Genomic DNA, 21,920 nt, shown 5'->3' on the forward strand with positions numbered 1-21,920 from the left:
TTGTGTCATTTGACACTTGCTATAATGTGCCTCGACACCTTGCCCTTATTCTCACCAACCAAGTGATGAAATGTAAATAAAGAACTCATCTTCATGCCACCAACAAGGTGATGAAATGTACAACCTGTACTCTCCTTCATGCCACCAACCAGGTGATAAAATGTACAACATGTACTCTAATATCATTTGGCAACTTGCCACTCATGCCACCAACCAGGTGAAGAAGAAACTTATTTTCATGCCACCAAACAGGTGATGAAATGTACAACTCATACTCTCCTTCATGCCACCAACCAGGTGATGAAATGTACAACCCGTACTATAATATCATTTGGCAACTTGCCACTCATGCCACCAACCAAGTAAAGAAGGAACTCATCTTCGTGCCACCAACCAGGTGATGAAATGTACAACTTGTACCCTAACATCATTTGGCAACTTACCACTCATGCCACCAACCAAGTGAAAAAAGAACTCATCTTCGTGCCACCAACCAGGTGATGAAATGTGATGAAAGGTGATAAAGGAACTCACATTCGTACCACTAACCAAGTGATGAAATCAACTTACCATTCATTCCACCAACCTGAAGACGAGTGGTACAACTTGTACATGTGAACTCCTAGCATTCATAAATAATCAAAAACCCTCAAGCTTTACAACTCAACTAGGGGAGCACTTATGCCTAACAAGAGTTATAGTCACCAACAAAGTCTTATTGCAAGCCAACAACGGCTAGTGCATGATATACGAAGATCAAGCTCTTCATCCCTCTTACATCTGCTTCAGACATTTCTCCTCTGTAACAATGCAAACACTACAGTTCGTAGAAAGCTTCACACATTCTTGATCAAGACTGTTCGAAGCAAATTCAATTTATATGGTTCATCCAAACCTTCGACTACTCCAAGGTGTGGCTTGCATTACAATCTCTTGCTCAACAGTGTGGAAGCAAAATTTGTATATGTTGTCTCTCTTCCACAAAATTTGTATATGTTGTCTCTTCCACATTTTCAAATTTCTAATTTCCCTCCCCCCCCCTCCCCCGAAAAAAGAAGGAAAAAAAAAAAAAAAAAAAAAAAAAAAACGCAACAACTTCATCAATGGAAGACAACAACAAATGTCAAAAGCCTCACACACTCTTGATCAAGATAGTGTGAAGTAAAATCAATTAATGGTGCCAACAAAAGCTTCAACAAGTGAAGGGCAACAACAATTCTCAAAAGCTTCACACACTCTTAATCAAGATAGTGTGAAACAAAACCAACTTATAATGCCAACAAAAGCTTCAACAAGTGAAGGGCAACAACAAATGTCCAAAGCCTCACACACTCTTGATCAAGATAGTGTGAAGCAAAATCAATTTATGTTGCCAACAAAAACTTCAACAAGTGAAGGGCAACAACAATTCTCAAAAACTTCACACACTCTTGATCAAGATAGTGTGAAGCAAATTCAATTTATGGTGCCAACAAAGCTTCATCAATGGAGAGTAACTACAATTCTCAAAAGCTTCACATACTCTTGATCATGATAGTGTGAAGCAAAATCAATTTTTGGTGCCCAACAAAGCTTTAACACAAAAGCTTTCCCTACAAAGTTTCAACACAAGAGCTTTTCAACACAAGAGTTTCACCTACAAAGCTTCAATACAAAAGCTTCACCTACAAAGCTTCAACTCTCAACTACAAAGCTTTAACATCAAACAAAGCTTCAACATCAAACAAAGCTTCATCAATGGAGAGCAACTACAATTCTCAAAAGCTTCACACACTCTTGATCAAGATAGTGTGAAGCAAAATCAATTTTTTGTGCCCAACAAAGCTTCAACACAAAAGCTTCACCTACAAAGCTTCAATAGAAAAGCTTCACCTACAAAGTTTCAACACAAGAGCTTCACCTACAAAGCTTCAATACAAAAGTTTCACCTACAAAGCTTCAACACAAAAGCTTCAACACCAAAGTTTCAACACAAAAGCTTCAACACCAAAACTTCACCTACAAAACTTCAACATCAAACCTTCACCCAAAAAATAAATAAATAAATAAATAAAAGGAAAGAAAGAAAGAAAGAAATGAGCCTAGGCCTCCCTTTCTTTGGGCCTAACAACTTTCATACCAAATATATATGAAAGAGGAGTTTTGGGCAACCACTTAGAAAGGAAAATGGTGAAGTTTTGTTTGGAAACTTGCCTACTAGCAAGACACCTCCCTCGACCGGAGACTTGGGGGATTTCTACCATTTACCACTACACCTTGGTACTCAGAAATTTCGCGACTACTCAGTGCCTTGGATTTTTCAAGTCCCCAACTGAGAAGTTTTCCTCACTCAAGAAATTAAGGGAGCACTACTTCAACCTACAGGGTCCACCCACGAAGTTTCAACATGCAAACTTCAACAAAATAAAAAATTCAAAGAACTTAGTGAAGTATACCTTAGTGTATTTAACACAACACATTGAATGAAGTAAAGCTTATTTATTGATATCTTTGATAAATTACAAATACGTGCATACACATAAATCAAAACAAACAAACAGGAGGGCGCCTTCACAAAGGCTGCTCAGGAGAAGTCTCAACACTCGGCAAAGCCCCAGAAATAGGAGGCACCAGAGGGTGATTATTTGGAGCCTCATTACTGATCAGAACCCCACAAAGAGAAGGCATCAGAGGTTGATCATTTGGAGCTTCAGTATGTGGTACAGCCCTAGAGGACGAAGGCAATAAATGTCTTTCGAACAAACTCACAAACCTCTGATGATCATTTAAAATTTGACCCTCGAATTCCTGTAACTGGTCAAGCTTTTTCTTCATGGTTGTAACATAGCTATGTGCGAGCATGTGCAACTGTCTATTCTCGTGCTTAAGCCCTCTGATCTCCTGTTTGAGACTTATCACTTCAGCCGCCAACGATTCAACTTGGCGGGTTCGAGTAAATAGACGTTGGGCCATATTAGACACAAAACCTGCACACTGAACACTGAAAGCCAAAGAATCCTTAACAGCCAACTCATCGAATCATTGGGAAAGTAGTCTGTTGTCTTTGGAAGTGAGAAGATTCTTGACCACTATCGCAGCGGTCATATCATTATTCATCACAGAGTCCCCAATAGTAAGGGGACCAGTAGGAGATAAGAAGGATGAGCGCCATATGTTATCCTGAGGAGACATGGCTACCTCTTCTACAACATTCAAGTCCAAACGACGGTCGGACGGGCCAGACATTCTCAGAAAAAATGAAGAAAAAATGAGGTACAGTAAGTCTCAGAAGTACGAAAATAAGGGAAAAATTCCTACAAGCAATAACTTTCTGAACGTACTCCTTGAACTTAATTAGTGCTCCTATAAAAGAAAGAGCCAGATCTTCAACAAGGCTGCTTGTTCAAAATCGAAGAGGCACCACGCTCCGAATTTCGAGAAGCGGATTTCCTGAGTTAAAATTTATTAGCAATCTTCACATGTGACATCAGTTCCTCGGATACCAAGGCCAACTTTGCCAAAGAACTCTAACAAAGTTAAGACAGGTAAATGTTGAAGGCCCAGTTACCCTATTATTACCCACAAGGATAAAGGAATAGCACGACTGCTTGATTATTGAAAAATCCTTATGTGTGTCAACCTCTGTGCTCCGTGGCAAAGCAGACTTGCAAAAATGTCCAACCTTTCTTCACATCTGAGAAAACACTCCCAACAAGATTGCTTGCCCAGAAATCGAAGAGGCACCGCTCTCCAAATCTCGAGAACCATATCCCTAACAAGATTGTCTGCTCATAAATCGAAGAGGCACCGCTCCCCGAACTTCGAGAAGTCGGATTTCATTGGATAAAATTTGTCCACAATCCTCACACGCAACATCAGCTTTTTGGATACCACATACCACTTTTTCAAAGTGCTCTGACAAAGTTAAAACACGTGAATCTTACAGCGACCACTACATTGCTTTGACCGAGAAGGGTAAAGGAACAGCATTACCACTCGCTGTTAGGACAATTCCTGTATATGTCGACCTCCATCCTCCACAGCCAGGCGGACCTGCCAAATAAAAAAAAATGCTCAAACCTTCCTCACATCCGAAATGGCACTCCCAATCTAGCCTCTCGAAATACTCTGTTTTCTTCTCATTCGATAATACCTATGCCAACCAGCCTCATCAGAGCAAGAATATCTCATATCATCAGGGTTGAAAGCAAGAGTATCCCATATCATGCTTTTTCCCTGTCTTTTCCTTTGCCCTTGCTCTTACCTGCAGGACAAGGAGAAAGAATGCAATCAGTCGGAACCTGAAATCAAACTTCCGATCTAGAACTGATTGCGTGGAACCTTTGCTTGGTCGCTTGCCTAGCATTTCTCTCGAGTACTCATCCTCAACTGTTGTCAAGGTCATGAATTCCTTCGACAAATACCTCAGAATAGTTGGTACGATATTGGCTCTTTACACTAAAGCTGCCAAGCATAAATGAAGCATGGATGAGTCACTAAAAAGTAGTGCTTTGAATGACCATTTAAATGCAAAGGTTGCACACCATTTCTGTTATACAAAAGATTAAAGCAGAAGGTTCAACGGCGAGCTAGAACAGATCACTACAGCACGACGCCCTTTTTGTGGAACCGCACAATCCAGACGGAAGAGTCTAAGTCAAATCCAAGCTCGGCATCATTGCTCTAATTGAAGAGATCGAGAAGCCTCAACAGCCTTTTGCTAGCACCGTCATCAAAGAACAAAGTTTTGCCATACCACATCTACTACTTTGTCAAACAGCAAAAGTATCCCATATCATCAGGATCGAACATACTCCAGGTCTGACGGATTTGTTTTGACCCTCAAATTCTGGAGTCGGCTCGCTCCTTTGGAGGAAACCAGAAAACCCTCCAACCCAGTTCAAGAATACACCTGTGGAAAGTCAAGTACAACAAAGCACGTGCCGATTCATCCGTCTTCTCCAAAAACAAAAGTACCTCATATCATCTCTTCTTCATGTTTCTTCTCTTTATCCTTATTGCTGAATGAGAGACAGGGAGAATGAGTACAATCAACCGAAACCCAAGATCAACCTACCGATCTGAGACTGATTGCTTGGAACCCCGATTGCTTACCTTGTCTGTCACCTCCTTCGGCAGATCTCCTCGCTTAGAGACTTGGGGGACTCCTACTATATGGTTTGTATTGCACTTGACCAAACCCGAAACTACAAGTAAGCTTCAAATGAAAATGATACATTACCTTGTGCGTCAACGCCAACTAAAGATACTACTCCTGGATGAAGGAAAAGTACTTCCAAGAGAAGATGCCACATCTACTTACAGGACAGATAAGGCAAGTGAAGGCGACACCACACTTCGGTACTTGGAAGTTTTGTGATTACTCAATGACTTGGATCTTGCAAGTTCCCAACCAAGGAGCTTCCCTCACTCGGGAACTTAGGGGAACACTGTTTATACCATACTTGACCAATCCCGAAACTACTAAGCACCGGTCAACAACATACTGTCAAGGACCCACAAGACCTTTTCCTCCAACCAGGAGGCCAATCACAACACAACACATGTCGGTATCAGAGGCCAATCACAACGCAACACGTGTCGATATCAGAGGCCAATCACAACACGACACGTGTCAATGTCAGAACAAAGCTAGAAACTCTCTTCTATAAAAGGGGATCATTCTCCCACAATAATCCCGAATGTCATTTGTACTAAACTATTCACTAGAACTCACTAAAAGAGAGCTTGAACCTATGTATTTGTGTAAACCCTTCACAACTAATGAGAACTCCTTTACTCCGTGGACGTAGCCAATTTGGGTGAACCACGTACATCTTGTGTTGTTTGCTTCCCTATCTTTATTCATTTATATATGTATCCACACTAATGACCAGAGCAACCTAGCGAAGGTCACAAACTTGACACTTTCTGTTGTACCAAAGTCATTGCCGATTTTGTGCATCAACACCTCCAATAGTATGGTTCCCTAATGCCAATTAATCAAGGGGAACCACGGAAATAATGCAACCAGGTAGGTGGTTACTCCTCGATGTGGATTAACTAGACGGAGTCACCTATATGATGCGTATGGTTCCCCAATGAGAATTAACTAGGCAAGACTAAGGATTGGTAAGGGCTGAGCCTAACCTAAATTTAAAGGGACCAGACCAGACCAGTTTTAAAATGCAACGGGGCAAGCTAATTCGGGTAATGGAATTTCTAAATTTAGAACCGGACCTAACCCGACTTGTTTCAAACGGGCCAGTTTCGATCGGGCCCATGAGTCCAATTACAATTTTTTTTTTGTCAACACAAAAGGGAAGACGTCGCTCAAGTCGTCTTCCTCCATCGTCAGACTCGGACAGTTTTCTCCTCATACAACCCGATGCTCAAATCGGAAAATACTAAAAGGAATCACAAATTACTTATTTTTCATGCTCCATATTTATACAAATTCACCCCCCAATGAAAATAGGACAATTCAAATTAGGAACAAAGATTGATGAACCAAACAAAATTCCTAAATCTAGAAAACCCTAATTTATTTTTCAATCCTAAATCCCTAAAACTTAATACCTTAAAACTGAAGATAAAAGGTGTTAACTATCGAGGACAGACAGCAAATATGGGTTTGAGTGAAACAAAGGAGATAATCAGATGATGGGTCGGTGGGGTGCTTCAAGTTTGACTTCTTCAACCCTCCGAGCTTGAGAGAGAGGCAGAGCAAACTGGATAGGTGGTGGGTGGGAGGGACATGGCGATAGAGATGGCAGTCAGGTTGTGGGTGAGAGGGACCTTGCGACGGAGATGGAGGTCAGGTGGTGGGTGGAGAGGTCTCGATTGACGAGACGGGGACAGAGTGTAAGTCTGGGAGTGAGATTGAAAGGAAATAGAGTTGAGAGTTCTGAGAGTTGAAAGGGAGGAGACAGATCGAGAAACTGAGAGAGATAGTTGCCAGGATGACTGAGATGTAGATTGTGGAGATTTTATCAACGGTGGAGATTAAATCTCCACATATTGGACGGTGGATACGGTCTGTACCAAAAGCCCGTTTCCTTAGCAATTTAGACCCGCCCTGCCCTGTACCCACCTCGAACTGGTTAGACCCACCCCAACCCACAAGTCTAAGCCTCGTTTGCCCACCCCTGGGGGGGACCATAGGCACACATAATAGTATAGTTTTCCAATACGGATTAACCAGATAGGACCATTCATATACGATTGATACATGATGCAGTCACATCATCACACATCAAATCAACATGAATTATATGGTTAGCATACCCACTATCAATTCTACAACACAAACGAAAATCAAATCAACATGGTCTGGATATGGATACAATTAGATCTTTAAGTCTTGGAGTTCTTACAATCTAAGAATTGGCATGCGCCACAAGTAATCACAACTCTTAAAATTGTGCAATATCTACTTCTAGCAATATCATCAATCATACAACTACATCTCTCTATCCATTTATCTCTCTTACAGCCTTGTAGGATCACCAAATTACTCTCTCACTTAGACTTCTACATACTTATTCTCTTTATGCCTAACATAGGCCCTTACATTGTCGTCTATGTGTAGACACATCCATGGAGAACTCATCACCCTGCCATAGGTTATTCGTCAAGGATGGTTTACTCCATTCTTTCATAGAACTACAACCATAGTTTGATTCTCTTTCCCATAGATATGTGGGCAGTTCTTTTCAAATTCAACCACACCCCACAATCAACCCCATTCCCCCCTCATCGGTGATTAGGGGTAATTCCAACTTGGTTCTCACCTCCATCTGCAAATGTTCGCAAATTTGGTTCCAACAGAAGAGTCTCTTTGACAAAAAAAATCCTGACAAATACACTATGAATGCCACTGATGCTTGGACATCATAGTGAATTTTTTTTTGCAGAAATTACAATTTAAATGAACTGGATGACACTTTTCACGATGTGTATGTAATCTAGAAGACATCCAAAGAACCATGGCTGTCATTGGCGAAGAAATACAAAACGGAGGATGCAAGCTCCAAAAAGTCCGTTCTCAAAAAATTTCTAGATTTCAAAATGACGATTTCCAGACATGTGGTCAAACAGTTGAAGACCTTCGGATCATAATTCCTGAAAAAATATGTCATGAAAGAGAGAGTGTGACACTTCTTCTTTTGACTAAATATAATAAATAAATGAAAAAAGACTATGAGAGAGGCACAAAAAGAAAATGAGGGGAAATTGAAAATTATTTAAACCTCCTCCCGAACCTGAGCCACAGCCATTCTACAAAGAGGACTGGGGCCAAGCCTCTTCCTCCTCATCACACTTCTCCTCCTTATGACTTCCATTTGAGTTCTCCTTCTAACTTGCATCATTGCGCCTTCTTCTACAACAAACCTTCTCATCAAGACATCGTCGGTCAATGACTTTCCCCGAAACACTCTTCTGATTCCTTGATAGGTACTAAGTTGTCTTGCGCTCATTGCTTGTTGTGGTGTTTGTGCAGTAGTACTGCTACTAGCTGTGCCTAGTGGCTTGGAATACGATCGCGTCCTCGGATAACTATTGCTTCTTCTTGGGGGAAGCTCGGCTCTGAAAACCTCATTGTAGGAAGATATTGGTGCACAAAGGCACACCCTTGTAAATGAAGTGGCAACCTTTAGAGAGGTACATTTTCACAGTTTGTTGGCATGTCTAATATTATTATTACTGGAACTCGAACTGGCTGTAGTTGCAGGAAAGTGTGATTGCTTGTTCTAGTAGTACCACTTTTGACATTAACAATGGTTTTCAATAGCGTGGATGAAGTTGCCTTTGGAACTTGTGTGGACTTGGAATTATTGCTAATGCTTCTCCATAAACTCCCCATCTCAATTGTTATTTGATACCAAGGCTTATTCCTATATATACAAAAACAAGTGCATATATATTAACTGTAATATCCACATTGGTGTACTATCTAATGTAGCAAGTAATGTGTACAAGTTATGTCAATTAACGAGTTTATCTGATTTGATGTTCATACCCTGTATGAATCACTTGTCATATCAAACGGTTCACCAATGTGGTCTCACTAGCATTACTTAACGAAATGGACCAAAAACCATATATGATTCTAGTACATTGTCGATAGGAAAGACATGAGAATGCATACCAAAATTATATTATCTTTCTCGATTTAGTAGACTAGCACAAAACTCCAACCTCTTGGATATAGTAAACATTTAAAAGAAACCCACATTACCTATACACCCCATATCAAACTCCAAAACAAAAGTTCAACCTCCCTAACAGGTAAACAAACTAAAACAATTAACCTACAAAATGCCAAATTTTCTTAAACTTGATACATATAAATTATATATAAAGCAGCAATTACTTGATCAACATTGAAGATGGAGATGGAGATGGAGATGGCAATGTGCTTCTTTTCCTCTACTCCATTTCTTTATTACCTCTTTTTCTTTGGCAACTTGGCAGCCGTGATTCCTCCAGAAAGAGAGAGAGAAACAGAGAGAGGGACAGAGTTTCAAAATTCAAAATCCTTCAGAACTTTTAAAGGAAATCAATTTGGCTGGCCTTCCAACAACAGAAACCACATGAGAATCACTGGACAGATACAATTAGCATTAGATTTGGTACAGTTGCCGTACTAAAATTCTCATATCAATTACCATATTAAATTTTGAGCATCTCAAAATACATTAATAATGCCATGCTAAATTTTTGGAATACCAAATTTCGATATACTAAATAATTCGGTTGGTATTGTGACAGCCCGTCCTGAATCATTTGTACCGTAGGTGTGAAATGACAATTTTGCCCTTGGTGGTTAATTGCCATTTTGGGGTGTTGTTTAGTTGTTCATTTTGGTTGTGAACTCATCTAGGACCACACACCCACACACACACCCGTGGACCTTTCTCTCTCCCTTCTCTCTCAAACTTTCTTCCATTTTCTTCCTTATCATACGGACAACTTCGAAGATAACGTTCCACGCACGGATCAAAGGTTTGAAGGTTGGTTTTGGACTCCTTGCAAGCCCAGGAACTCATCCATACCATTTTTAGGACGTGAAACCTTCGAAAACCCGAGAACCCAATTTTGGGCACTGTTCATTCACTCGTGATGGCGGAGGTTTCATCGAGTTTTGAGGTTGTAGGAAGCTTTAGGACGTCTTCACAAAGCTTGGGGAGTAACTTTGAAGTGTTTTGGACGTTGGGAAGCTCGAGTTCATCGAGTTGCAGGTTTGGCCGGATTATCGAGGTTCCTCTAGTGAGATTCCGTTGGATTTGGAGGTAAGGTTTTGTTCTACTCGTTGTAAGCTTCATTTTGGTACAAATTTTATGGAATTTGGTTGACAAATGAAGAAGATATTAAGGTTTGAAGTTTTTCTAGAAACCGGCGAAATTTCGAGTTGCAAACAACGGCGACCAGCGAGGCTCACCGAAGAAGAAGGCAAATATTCCGTCAGAATTAACGGAATATTCTAACAGCGTCAGGTAACGGCCGTTAACTTCTGTTAGGGTTTTAACGAAATATTCCCTGACGATGTTAGGGTTTCCACATGCGTGCCAAGCACATGCCCGTGCATGGCCAGCGCGTGAAAGGTCGAAAAATTATTTTAAAAATATGGGGATGTTCGTGAGTTTAAGTAGAGCCTGTTGTATATTCAAACACCTTAATTGAGCAATGTATGAGAAGTTATTACCCAAGGTTGGTTATGTGCGTTAATTTGACGTTTATATAGTTGTTTCGCATATAGGTGAAGACTATCCGGAGGACGAGCGTAGCCACGCGAGGCTCGGGGCTTACGATCCTTCTACGTATCAGTGAGTGGGCTTTTGTTTTTAGTATATATATATATATATATATATATATTGATTGGTATCTTTCCAGAAATTACGTTTTAATGGTTTTATAATTGAAATGTCATGTCGAATATCGTCGATATTATTATTGTGATTGTGTTGGTTATGCTTTGGTGCCGCGGACGCTCAGGTAAGTCAGGTGAGTATGTTGTTAGTGATAGATGTGGTGTTGATGAGATTGAGTTATAGCTTATATTCCTGCACCTCGGTGATTGTGCTCCGCCAAAGTAGGGCCTAGCCTTCACGTGATCGTTCACCTCCCGCACTGTATGCTCACCTTGGATCCAAGGTAGGTGCCAGCCTGTCGTACAAACCACTTTAGGTGGTTCCAACTCATAGGTGACTTGCGATACATTGCACAGCCTTCACATGATCGTAGCACTAAGCGTAATTAGATACACCAGCCTGTCGTACAGACCACTTTAGGTGGTTCTGACTCGTGTGTAGGATAGTGATTGAGGAGCTATAGTTTCAGCCGTACATGTCACTTTAGGTGACTTCGGCTTATATACTGATATTACTGGCATATTATGATTTGTTTTATCTCACCTGCTTGATGCTTACACTATTTTTTTGGATATTCTGACACGGCATATTCTGGCATGGCATATTTGAGCTTTATCGTTTTAGCATGATTTGATATACGAGTACATATAATATTTTCTGAAAAGTATACAGGTTTTATAGAGAGGGGTTATTACTTGATATTGAAATGGTTTGAAAAACAAACTTTGTTTTTGCCCACTCACGTTTTCTGTTTTGCACCCCTCCAGGTTTTAGGTAGCGAGGAAGTGGGTGACGAAAGAGGCATCGAGGCATTTCTGACAGAGCACCCTCCATGTAGGACTTTCTAGTTAACGCTTGTGTAGTATTGTTTATTTTGGACTGCACCTAGGATACTTGAGCTTTTACTTTGCATTTCTCCTTCCATGTTTGTCGCTATCACTCACTGATCTTTTTATTGTAAATTATCTCGTCGACTTTATTTTCCTCGTATTTTCACTCTTCTACTTCCACATTGCACACTTGGCTACATCACCCTCACGTGACGGTCAACACGCTCCAAATTTTAGATTCGGGATGTGTCAGGTATAGTATAATAGTGGCAACATACCACTTTGATTCTGTTGTTATAATATGGTATTTCATATCATATAAACAATAGTGTACAGAAAGGAAAAAAGTGCATATAAATCTTTTATCATATATATATATATATATATATGTGTGTGTGTGTGTGTGTGTGTGTGTGTATATATGTGTGTGTGTGTGTGTGTGTGTGTGTGTGTGTGTATAAAGCAAACAAGTTACCCAAATGATTGTAATCATGGCTACCTCCCTCATTGAGGAAAGCTAGAGCATCAATGTGTTTAGACCTGCCTTGCCTGGCCTGGCCCTTTCACACTAGAATCATAGCATTATCATACGCAGATCAACCTATAATTCTAACAATGTATTTTTATCACCTGAATCGTCTAGTTTTAAGCTCTTTCCTCAAATATTATTTTTACAAAAAATCACTCTAATTTGAAACTAGATATTTTTGTGATTTCGAATTTGTCTAATTTTATGTAAAGAAGATTTGAACCATTAAGTTTTTAGATACTTATTCAAATATCACCCTTACAAATAATTAGCCGAGTCAGACAACAAAAATTCCCTTCATCTTTGCTGCTACAACGGAACCTTTAAAATCAGAAGAAACTTCCTCTTTGGGTCATCTAACTATAACAAAACAAGACAAATACACAATACTTGGGAAATGAATGAGATGACGTTGTGGAATGAGCAAATATTTAACATCATATTAACTTATTAACCGATAAGCGCTTGAGTGCTTCTGAATTTACAGATATCATGTGCAGAAGGAGGGAGAGGATTAATCTGACATGCAATTTTTTTTACGTAATCCCAATATGTTGCTAATAAATAATGACGCCAACAGATGGCATCATGATTCATTCGTAGAGATGTTATTTTAACAATTTTAACCAAAATGATCCTTGAAATTTGCATAGCACATCACTATGGTCTCTAAGATTTGAAATCAATAGAAGTGGTCCTTGAGATTGTTCACCATCAATCATTTTAGTCCTTCCATGCAAAATTAAGTTAAATAAGGATCAAAATAACAAAGATACCCTCAATTTAATAAACAATGGGCTAAACTGATTTGACAAAAATTAAGGGTATTATGGTCATTTTATTCTTATTTGATGGAAAATTTTCACGGAATGACCAAATTGATTGATGGTGAACAAACTTAGGAACCAATTCTATTGATTTCAAATCTTAAGGACCAAAGTGTAGAGTTATGCAAATATCAGAGATTATTTCGGCTAAAAAGCCTTTTAAGAACCCAAAAGCTGCTGCATGGGAAAAAGGCATGATTATGGGAGAGATTTTTTTCATTTGTCCCCTCCACTTGTCTTATGACGTGTGACAACCTGTTCCTACTTTTACGATTTTATTAATTTTAAATGAGTGAATTGACAAAAATGCCCCAGAGACGAAATTGTTGACTTTCGTTGACCGTCATTTCATGACGTGTATGAGTTATTAATTTACCGTAGTCTCGAAATACTTAACTGTACAAATGTGTAGGCACTAGCGAAATCGAAATTAGAGTTACGATGAAGATTTTACAGAACTATGAATTCGAAAATACTTTTGTAAAAATTAATTTTTTATATTTTATATATTTATTTCAAATTTTTATATTTTTTATCTCTTTATTTTAATATTTTTTAAAAGGATATTTTAATAATTTATTTTGTGGCCCGTGGGGCCCACACTCACCTCTCAATCTCTTATACATGTCCCTTCCCTTAATCTCAGGCACTCTCTTTCTTTCCCTTTCTTCTCTCTCTCACTCAGACTATCACGCTCTCTCCCTTCTCCTTCACTCTTCCCTCACCTCTCCCAAATCTCTCATCCGCCATAGCATCGACAGCAACACGGCCACCGCACACCATCTTTGCCGGTGCACACCTCCTTCACAAACTCTCCACCGATGAACGATGACGGAGTCACGCACCTGGCCACTCTCTCTCCCTTTTTCCTCTCTGCACAGTGGCACCGCCACTGTTCAAGAATCTCTCTGGCAATTTCATGCCATTTCCGGCGAGGAGTTATAATGTTTTCAAAAGGTTTTTATTAAAACTTTATTTTCATGTTCACTCACCTTTATTTTTGGCCCCTCCAGGTTTTAGTAGCTGAGCTTTCATATCAACGAGGATTCTTGGCAAATCTTGGTATTGGAGATTACCTTCGATGGTATAATTCTCATCCTACCTTACTGTATTTTGTTTATACTCTGACATCACATGTGCAATGGGTTCATTCCCACTCACATTGCATTCTTAGATTTAGGCACTTTTAGGTTTAAATTTATACATATTTTCCACATCACTACACTTTATGGCTTCGTCACCTTTCAGATGTCGGCCAACACATCTTAATTCGAAGTTCTAGGGGATATTTTGGGATAGGATGTGTCAACATGTGGCGTACCAATCATGTTCTGGGTACACTGAGATTTTTTCAATAATTAGAGATGTTAATTTGGAATTTGCCCCCTTTTAATCACTATTCAATCCTTTATTGTATTAACATAAAGGGAATTGTCTTTTATTTTTTTTAGAGGAAATTAAAATAAAGTGCAAGCTTGTTCGTCTATAATTCACTACGTTGGTAGTACGTCAGACACGTGAGTGTATACAATTAAGAGAACAAAGTCATAGTTTGAGGTCCTCAGTGATCAGGCTAAGATTCCCAACCAGCTGTTGGGTTTCCACACTCACCTCATATTTGTGTGATAGGAACAAATACACTAAATGTAATAATACAATTGGTTGGAAACTTGGAAAGAAAAAAATTTCAACCAATTGTATTATGATACTAGATATATCGAGCCGTGGTTCTTAACACACTAAAAAAATCTCTACTTTTTAGCCTACACGTTAACTCCCAAGGTTTTTCGATGAATTTGATGTTTGTCATAAGTTTTACCCAACAAAACTTTGACACAAAATTCAAAGCTCAGGGGGAGGGGGTGTCATTTTAAAAGAATTTTCAAAGAGTCTTTATTATAGGAAAATGAACAGTTAGTGTTTAAGTTTGTAGAGCAACTATTCATAAGCTAAATATTAAAAAATTAATAGAAGTAATGGGCAAATTCACGAGACAATGAAAAGAGGAACACAGAGAATGTAGTTTAGAAAATGAAAGAGTGTTGTTACAGATGAAAATTTTAAGAGATTATCTAAAACAGTTTTTTGACATTATTCACCTTCTAAACTAACATAAATTAATAAAATTGTTAGAGGTGCTCTAAGAAATTCTCCTTCCAACTTGATAGCTTTCCATACCCTCTATTGAGCAAAAATTGTACAAGAATTAGAACAAACTTAGCAAGAAAATTTCTCTCTGTGGTGAGAGCTTTTCTCTCAAAGCTGAGAGTTATTCTCACTTCTTGTGTGAGGCTTTCAAACCCATGAAAACCCAATGGCGCCGGCCCTAGCTTCTGCCAGGGTCGGTTGCCGTTGCCTTCTTGCTTTCTTTCTCTTTTGTTTTCCTTACTTCTATTGCTTTTTCTCCCAAATTTTTACTCTGATCTATTGTATTCCTCTATCCTCGACTCTTCCTGGCTCTTCCTTGCTCTGATCTTCAGCCTTGAATCCTACCGAGATTGTGCGTAAAGTTCTAGTGTATCCACCGGCTAGGGTTTTTCCAACACCACCACTTTCTCCTTGTTGTTTGCTAGTTCCAGCAGTGTCGTTCGTGGTTTTCCACGAGCTTCATACTGATAGTTGGCCTCTCTCGCTTAGTTGCCGACTATCCCTAACTTATGGTTATGATCAGGTAGTAAATCGGAGTTGGATGTGGCGTCTGTTGAGGCAGTGCTTGGCGGTGGACAAGGAATCTGACTGATGGACTGGAACTGGACTGGTGGAGAAAGCTGTGGAAAGTTGTGGATGCTTCTATTTTCAAAACCTTGGGCCAACTGTTTTTGGGCTAATTTTGTGCTTTCTAGTGTTTTAGGCATATTTTTGTTTGTTAATATGTAGTCTTGGGCCTTGGTTTGATTGTATGTTTGTTTGTGGTGTTTAATAAAATATCTTTTTACCAAAAAAAAAAAAAAAAAATTTGTACAAGAACTATAAACAAATAATTCACTCGATATAATTTCACCTTCATTTATTTTTTCGAAGAGAATTTTATTAATTTTGAGTTCAACTCATTCTAAACTATGTATCTACTGTACAACCCTTTGTTTGAGAACGTTATCGACAAACCCGAATAGCCATCATGCATATCAACCGATTTACTTCTCAACGGTCGACAACTGATCCCAAATACAACAAAGAATATTTGGGATTCCCCCAAAAAACTCATTTCCGATTCCCCCAAAAAGACCCAAAATTAGAACACCACTTAAATGTAGAGAGTCCAATTCCATTGGCGTGTTTCCACTAATTTTTTGATTCCGCAATATTTATTAGAGTAATGCTAGAGAAACCAATCTTTTAGACCAAATTTGCAAACCATGTGATTTGTCACTAGTATGAAATAAGCACGTTAATCAACATTTAAGTAATAATCAAATCATCAACAATCACATCGTATAGTTTATAAAATTTGATCTAAAATAGTTGGTCTTCCTAGCATTACCCACTTAGCAAACATCGAAGTAATCCCATAATCGGAATAATTCAATTTCATATTTGATTCTGATTACAGTTATGTAAACGAGTCATTATTAATACATCTTCTCCAAGCCATGCCAACATATAAAAAAAAAAGATCAACGAGGTAATGGCTACTGATATTTCTAGTTGTTTATGATTATTTAAGTTTATAATGATTACCAACCACTTAACATTAAAGTCTAGTGTTATTCTTTTTTGTTTGTACGTAAAAGGTCTTAAGTCAATTTTCAATGATAGCGAGTTCAGACCAATTATTATGACTAACTTGTTGTGTTGCTTAGGTTAAATCCTTTACTCCTTAATATAAATATTGTTGTTTTCAAGAAATCTACCATAATAACCAAATAAGTGACCTATGTTACTGGAGGTTCTATATTCGAAACTTCCACCCCGTATCCGTGTTTTTAAACAATAAAAAAATAAAATATAAAAAAAGCAACTTACAGTCGTCTTTTGCTTTTGTACATTCATGTTGTACTGAAAGACTCGTTACCGTCGGTCAAAAAAAAGAAAGACTCGTTACCATGTATTGTATTAGGGAAAGGGGACAACGGTCATATTATAATGAAGGTCAAATATATTAAATTTCCTTCTTGTTCATCACATCAATTAGTACAAAAAATGAAATTAATCATCATATATGTTGTACATATTTACCTACAGTTTCTTTTCAAAGAAAAAAAGACAATTGTTTTTCACATACTTTTTTTATCCTCTCGCACCCTTTCTTTTATTTCTGGTCATTAAATTAAATGAATCAAATAGAAATAACAAAAAAGATGAAATAATGGTGTGTGAGGCTAAAAATAGAGTATCTTTTTCACTTAAAAAACACTACAATTAAATGATTTTTTTTTTTTTTTGTCAAAAACCCAAACAAAGTTTGTTATAAAAACATTAGATATTATGACAACATAGGTACGACAAGAAAACATTAGCCTTAAACAAAATTAATCTGAAAATAAATAAAAGATTTTGTTTCATAAGTCTTTCTCGTGTAGAAAATCTCAAAACACTGCACAACAATACACTTAATAATTGCTTGATAACCATTTCATTTTTAGTTTTTGTATGTGGCATAGAAGAGAGAAGAAGAATGAAAAAGAGGAAAGAAAAGTGAAAGCATTGTTCTAAAAGTCGGCCTAGGTGGTGCCTAGCCCCATCCTGCCGCCCAATTAGATGGGTGAAGTCCTCCTATGGGAATATCACAAATGATGCGATTTAAGACTTCCATTATAGTAATACAATGGTCATGAGATATGATTGTGCTTCTTCTAGGAGGAGCAGTTCAATCAAAGAATGGAAAGTGATTATGGAATGTATGAAATGGACGGGATGAAATGACCATCTTAGCCTCACACATGAGGCTCACTTGCAGGCTACCAACAGAGGGACGATGAAAGTTTCAATTTTGGACATAAATCCTAACACACTTTACCACAGGATGTAACATACATAATAAGTAGGAGTTATAATCATTCCAATAGCCGTTCCAAAAGTAAAATATTTGTCACTATAAGATATTTTTTACTAGCAAGTACTCCAAAAATAAAACACTAACAATTCATCAACAAAACCGCTCATGCCCGGTGATGCAAGAGAAGGCATTGGCATATAATAGTTATCAAACGGGTCCTAAAGATTTCAGGCGCTTTTTTGTTTGATGGAACACGAAATTATACCAACTATTCCACATATCAGTTGTCAAACTACACTAAACTGGCTTGTCACAATGTGTATGCGGTAATGCTGCAAACCGCGACATAACTTAGTAACTGAAACCACTTCCCTATATACAGCAAATGCTAGTTCACAGTAACTGTAATCTAGCTTGTGTATCCACTTGTGAAAAATAATGGGAAATGTCTATGTAGTTCCATGAACCAGCATAACTTAAGGAAATGAAACTCACTGGCTATCAGGCTCGCCCGAGTATTTCTTGCTCCAAACAACCGAACCTGCTTTCCGCTCCCCTCGCTTTCTCTTGTTTCTAGGAAAACTTACATCTGAAGCCAAGCATGACTCTAGAGTTGATTGCTCCTGAGGAAGAGCAGCTTCTGCCGAGGGAGCAGGGTCTGATTGTGGAGTTGGAAAAACGGCTTCATGTATGTCTTTCTCTGGTTGCTCATGTTCCTCTTTAGGTTGGTTGTTGATCATTTGCAAAGTGTGCTTCTCTGCTTCAGCCGCCTCGTTATGTATCAGGACATTATCCACAATCTGTAAATTATAACATTCCGTCTACCATAAGGTAATTGATGGACTTGCCCAAAAATTTGGGGATGAGTTTCTGTTATGCAGGGAAACAAAAGGTAACTAAAAAGGTATCTTTATATTACCACTAAATGCACAAACAAAAATACTTTGAGCTGCTAGCGATATCGATTAATTATCTTAACTATAATGATGGGAAATTTCGGGTTTGGCGTAACCTTTTAACTCCCAATTAGGCCCTTTGTTGAAATAAAATTAGTATCCACATGTGGTAGTTGTTGGGGAGATGACGACCTGGTTTGGTACTGAGGTGATTCTGAAAAAAGCTGCTATCAAAAAAAGTTGGGAGCTGTTTTTGTGTTTGGTAAACACTCAGCTTCAGCTTTTCTTCACAGTTTTGGATGAAGAAAAGCCAAAAACAAGAAGCTGCAAAACCTAGCTTTGAAAAACCGGCTTTTTTTCATATCTGTTTTACATAAAAGTTTACCAAATACTCTAATACTGCTTTTTTTTTTTCAAAAGCACTTTTACAAAAAAGTTTACCAAACACTCTGCTGCTTTATTTCACAGCTGCTTATTCTCACAGCACAGCAGAAGTAGCTTTTTTTCAAAGCACAGCAATACCAAACCAGCATCCACTGTGTCAATTTTACCGTATTTGATATGTGATATGTATCTGTCATCACATAGTAGAAATATTTTTGCTGCATATTTCAACTAATAATTTTTAAACTCAGTGGAACAAAATGCGAAAGTAGGGAAGACTTACATCTTCGCTTGAGTCTCCAAACTGCGGCTGATGGAAGGTAACGTCAACAGCAGACGGTAGTGCCACAGTGCTTTCATTTATATCAGGAACAGTGATTCCCTCCACAAAACTTGAGACTACACTTTCAGGCATTGCGAGATCCCCAACATTGTAGTCTGATACATGTTGAGCTGAAGTATATATAGCTCCCGCAGAGATTGTGTCTCCAGTGCCAGGAGACAATGCTGGACTATGTGCAGAGCTGGTCTGTGCATCACAGGGTACAAGAACACTCAAATTTTCGCTGGAAGAAAACCTAGCAGCATTTTTGGACATCACCACATCCATTTGATACTTTAACTTGTGAACCCGAGAGTGCACTGCCTCAATTTTCCAAAGGACATGCTCCAAAGGCTTGTCACCATCTCGGTACTCAAAGAATGCCCAGTTATCACCACTGCTGAGTTTATCGTTGTAATCCGCACTCTGCTCTGCGATTACTATCCCCTCAACAATAATAAAATAAGTCTTTCTTTTTTTTTTTTTTTTTTTTTTTTTTTTTTTTTTTTTTTTTTTTCGGAGTCTATCTTAAGGAAACAAATTATGCTTGAACAAGTGAATAAAGAAAAAAACTATACACAAGCGTCAGAACACAATGTAAAGGGCTGCTGAATTGAATAAGATTGGCAAGAATGAAGAGTCCTACAGCTACTATACATATGCAAGCACTCATACAAATATAGAAATACCATGCAAGGCAAGCCAACAATGAGGTAAAAACTATACCTGCATTACTAAAGTCATCAGCAACGGAAGTGCCATCATGATCGGATCTTTTATTTTCTGCAATACATTAGAATGCTAGGATAAATATCATTGCGGGAGGTGTATTTTGTAAAGGAGAGTGAATGAGCAAAATCATGGTGTATTTTAGTATAAAGAAGAAGCTCCCACCAAGATAGGAAAAGACATTATGATTTGAGATATATGATGCTATATCAGTTGTGTCTTCAACTCTTTTGCGTTTCCTCCTCTTCATAGCTTTCTTTCTGCGGAATTGACTACAACATGGCAATGACTTTGAACCAAATTCTTCCAAAGGAAATTGGTCGAGTCCTGTATGTCTTTTTTTACCATATGCTACTCCTAGGTCTCTGGAATACTTTAGTGCTTGTGCTTCAATTTCCTTAATTCTCAATTCCATCCAATTGCAGCGCCACATTACAGGACGTATAAAGTTTCTCCAGTGATTTGTCAACTTCTTCTTCCTGAATTAGAAACAAAGGCAGTTGGGAGATTCACGTGAGGGGTTATGGTAGTTCCCAGAAGTACATGCCCAAAAAATGACACAGAAGCATCAAAAACTCATGCCTATGCTTACATACTTGTAAAATTGGAGAGACAGAGAATGTTTGACTAGTGTTTTTAGATGGAAAAACCACCTTAGAATGTAGATTGTTCCAAAAGTAAAAATGCTTGTCAAATCAAGATGTGCATAAGACAAAGGGTTTCATCGTGCCATTCCAAGGCTCGAGTCTAGAAGCAGTTAATCATGTATGAAGTAGCATGCGAGTTACGACTTGAACGGTACAAATGGAAATCACAACTAGATATAAACTAGAAATAATAAATTACAAAGAGGGAAGAAGAAGCCGGCACACACCTGGTTTGAAATGCACTCGCAAATGCATCAAAAGCAGATGTCGAAGTATTGTCCTCAAATGAATGGGACTGCACTTCACCTTCTTCACAAAATCCAGAAAAACTACCAGTGTCAGACGTAGTGTCGGCAAATGAGGTTGAATATTCATCAGTTGCATCTGCATCAGGATGGTCAGTTTCAGGCTGCTCCTGATTACTTGTGCACTGAATTATATCAATGTTGAAGATTGAAGCCATGTGTTTTCCCTCCGACGCCGAAGCAGAAGCAGAGTTTGGCAAGGAAGCCCTCCTAATTTCTGTACCATCATCAACAAGTTCAACTTTTGGGTTGACAAATGGTTTACAGTCTTGGTCAGCCTCCATGAATGGTTGGGCAGGAGCCATAGCCACCAGCTGAGCTGAGCTCTGTTCTTATTATTAAGGATACAAATGTAATTACATTAGGAAGAGGAAATACTTAGAGATTAAGTAATCTTTATTTGCTAAGCTGTAATAGTCTTGTATAAATACCCATAGTGTAACAGTTATCAAATGATTTAATGTGAAATATTTACCTAATATGGTATCAATCGCCTCCAGTCTCACGACCTCCTTTTCGATCCTCTTTTCCGCTTCTCTCTGCGTCGCTTCCTCTTCTTCTTCGATCAGTTCTTGATCTTGATTCGATCGGTTCTTGACTTGCTCGTGCTTCTTCCTTGCGATTCTTGTTCCTAATCGCGATCTCTTCTTCAATCTTAGCTA

The 21,920-nt window shown here is 38.5% G+C and overlaps 1 protein-coding gene across 1 annotated transcript; it reads right to left on the reverse strand.

Annotated features, from left to right (window-relative positions):
- Positions 1–18,050: 18,050 nt before the first annotated feature.
- On the reverse strand, positions 18,051–21,588 carry LOC137709439 (uncharacterized). Its single transcript, XM_068448528.1, has 5 exons — positions 21,181–21,588; positions 20,472–20,785; positions 20,304–20,360; positions 19,539–20,017; positions 18,051–18,775 (listed from the first exon to the last, which is right to left on the reverse strand). The coding sequence occupies exons 1-5, from the start codon at positions 21,561–21,563 to the stop codon at positions 18,467–18,469; spliced, it is 1,542 nt and encodes a 513-aa protein (XP_068304629.1). The 5' UTR covers positions 21,564–21,588; the 3' UTR covers positions 18,051–18,466.
- Between the last annotated feature and the right edge of the window lie 332 nt (positions 21,589–21,920).

The sequence above is a fragment of the Pyrus communis genome, chromosome 11, assembly GCF_963583255.1.
Source record: "Pyrus communis chromosome 11, drPyrComm1.1, whole genome shotgun sequence".
Lineage (NCBI taxonomy): Eukaryota > Viridiplantae > Streptophyta > Magnoliopsida > Rosales > Rosaceae > Pyrus > Pyrus communis.

Excerpts from the sequence above, each read along its gene's own strand:
- LOC137709439 (XM_068448528.1), bottom strand. The coding sequence starts at position 21,563 with ATGGCTCCTGCCCAACCATTCATGGAGGCTGACCAAGACTGTAAACCA. Across the intron at positions 20,018-20,303 it reads TGATGACTTTAGTAATGCAG|TAATCGCAGAGCAGAGTGCG; the intron begins GTATAGTTTTTA and ends TTGAGGGGATAG. Across the intron at positions 18,776-19,538 it reads TTGGAGACTCAAGCGAAGAT|ATTGTGGATAATGTCCTGAT; the intron begins GTAAGTCTTCCC and ends TATAATTTACAG.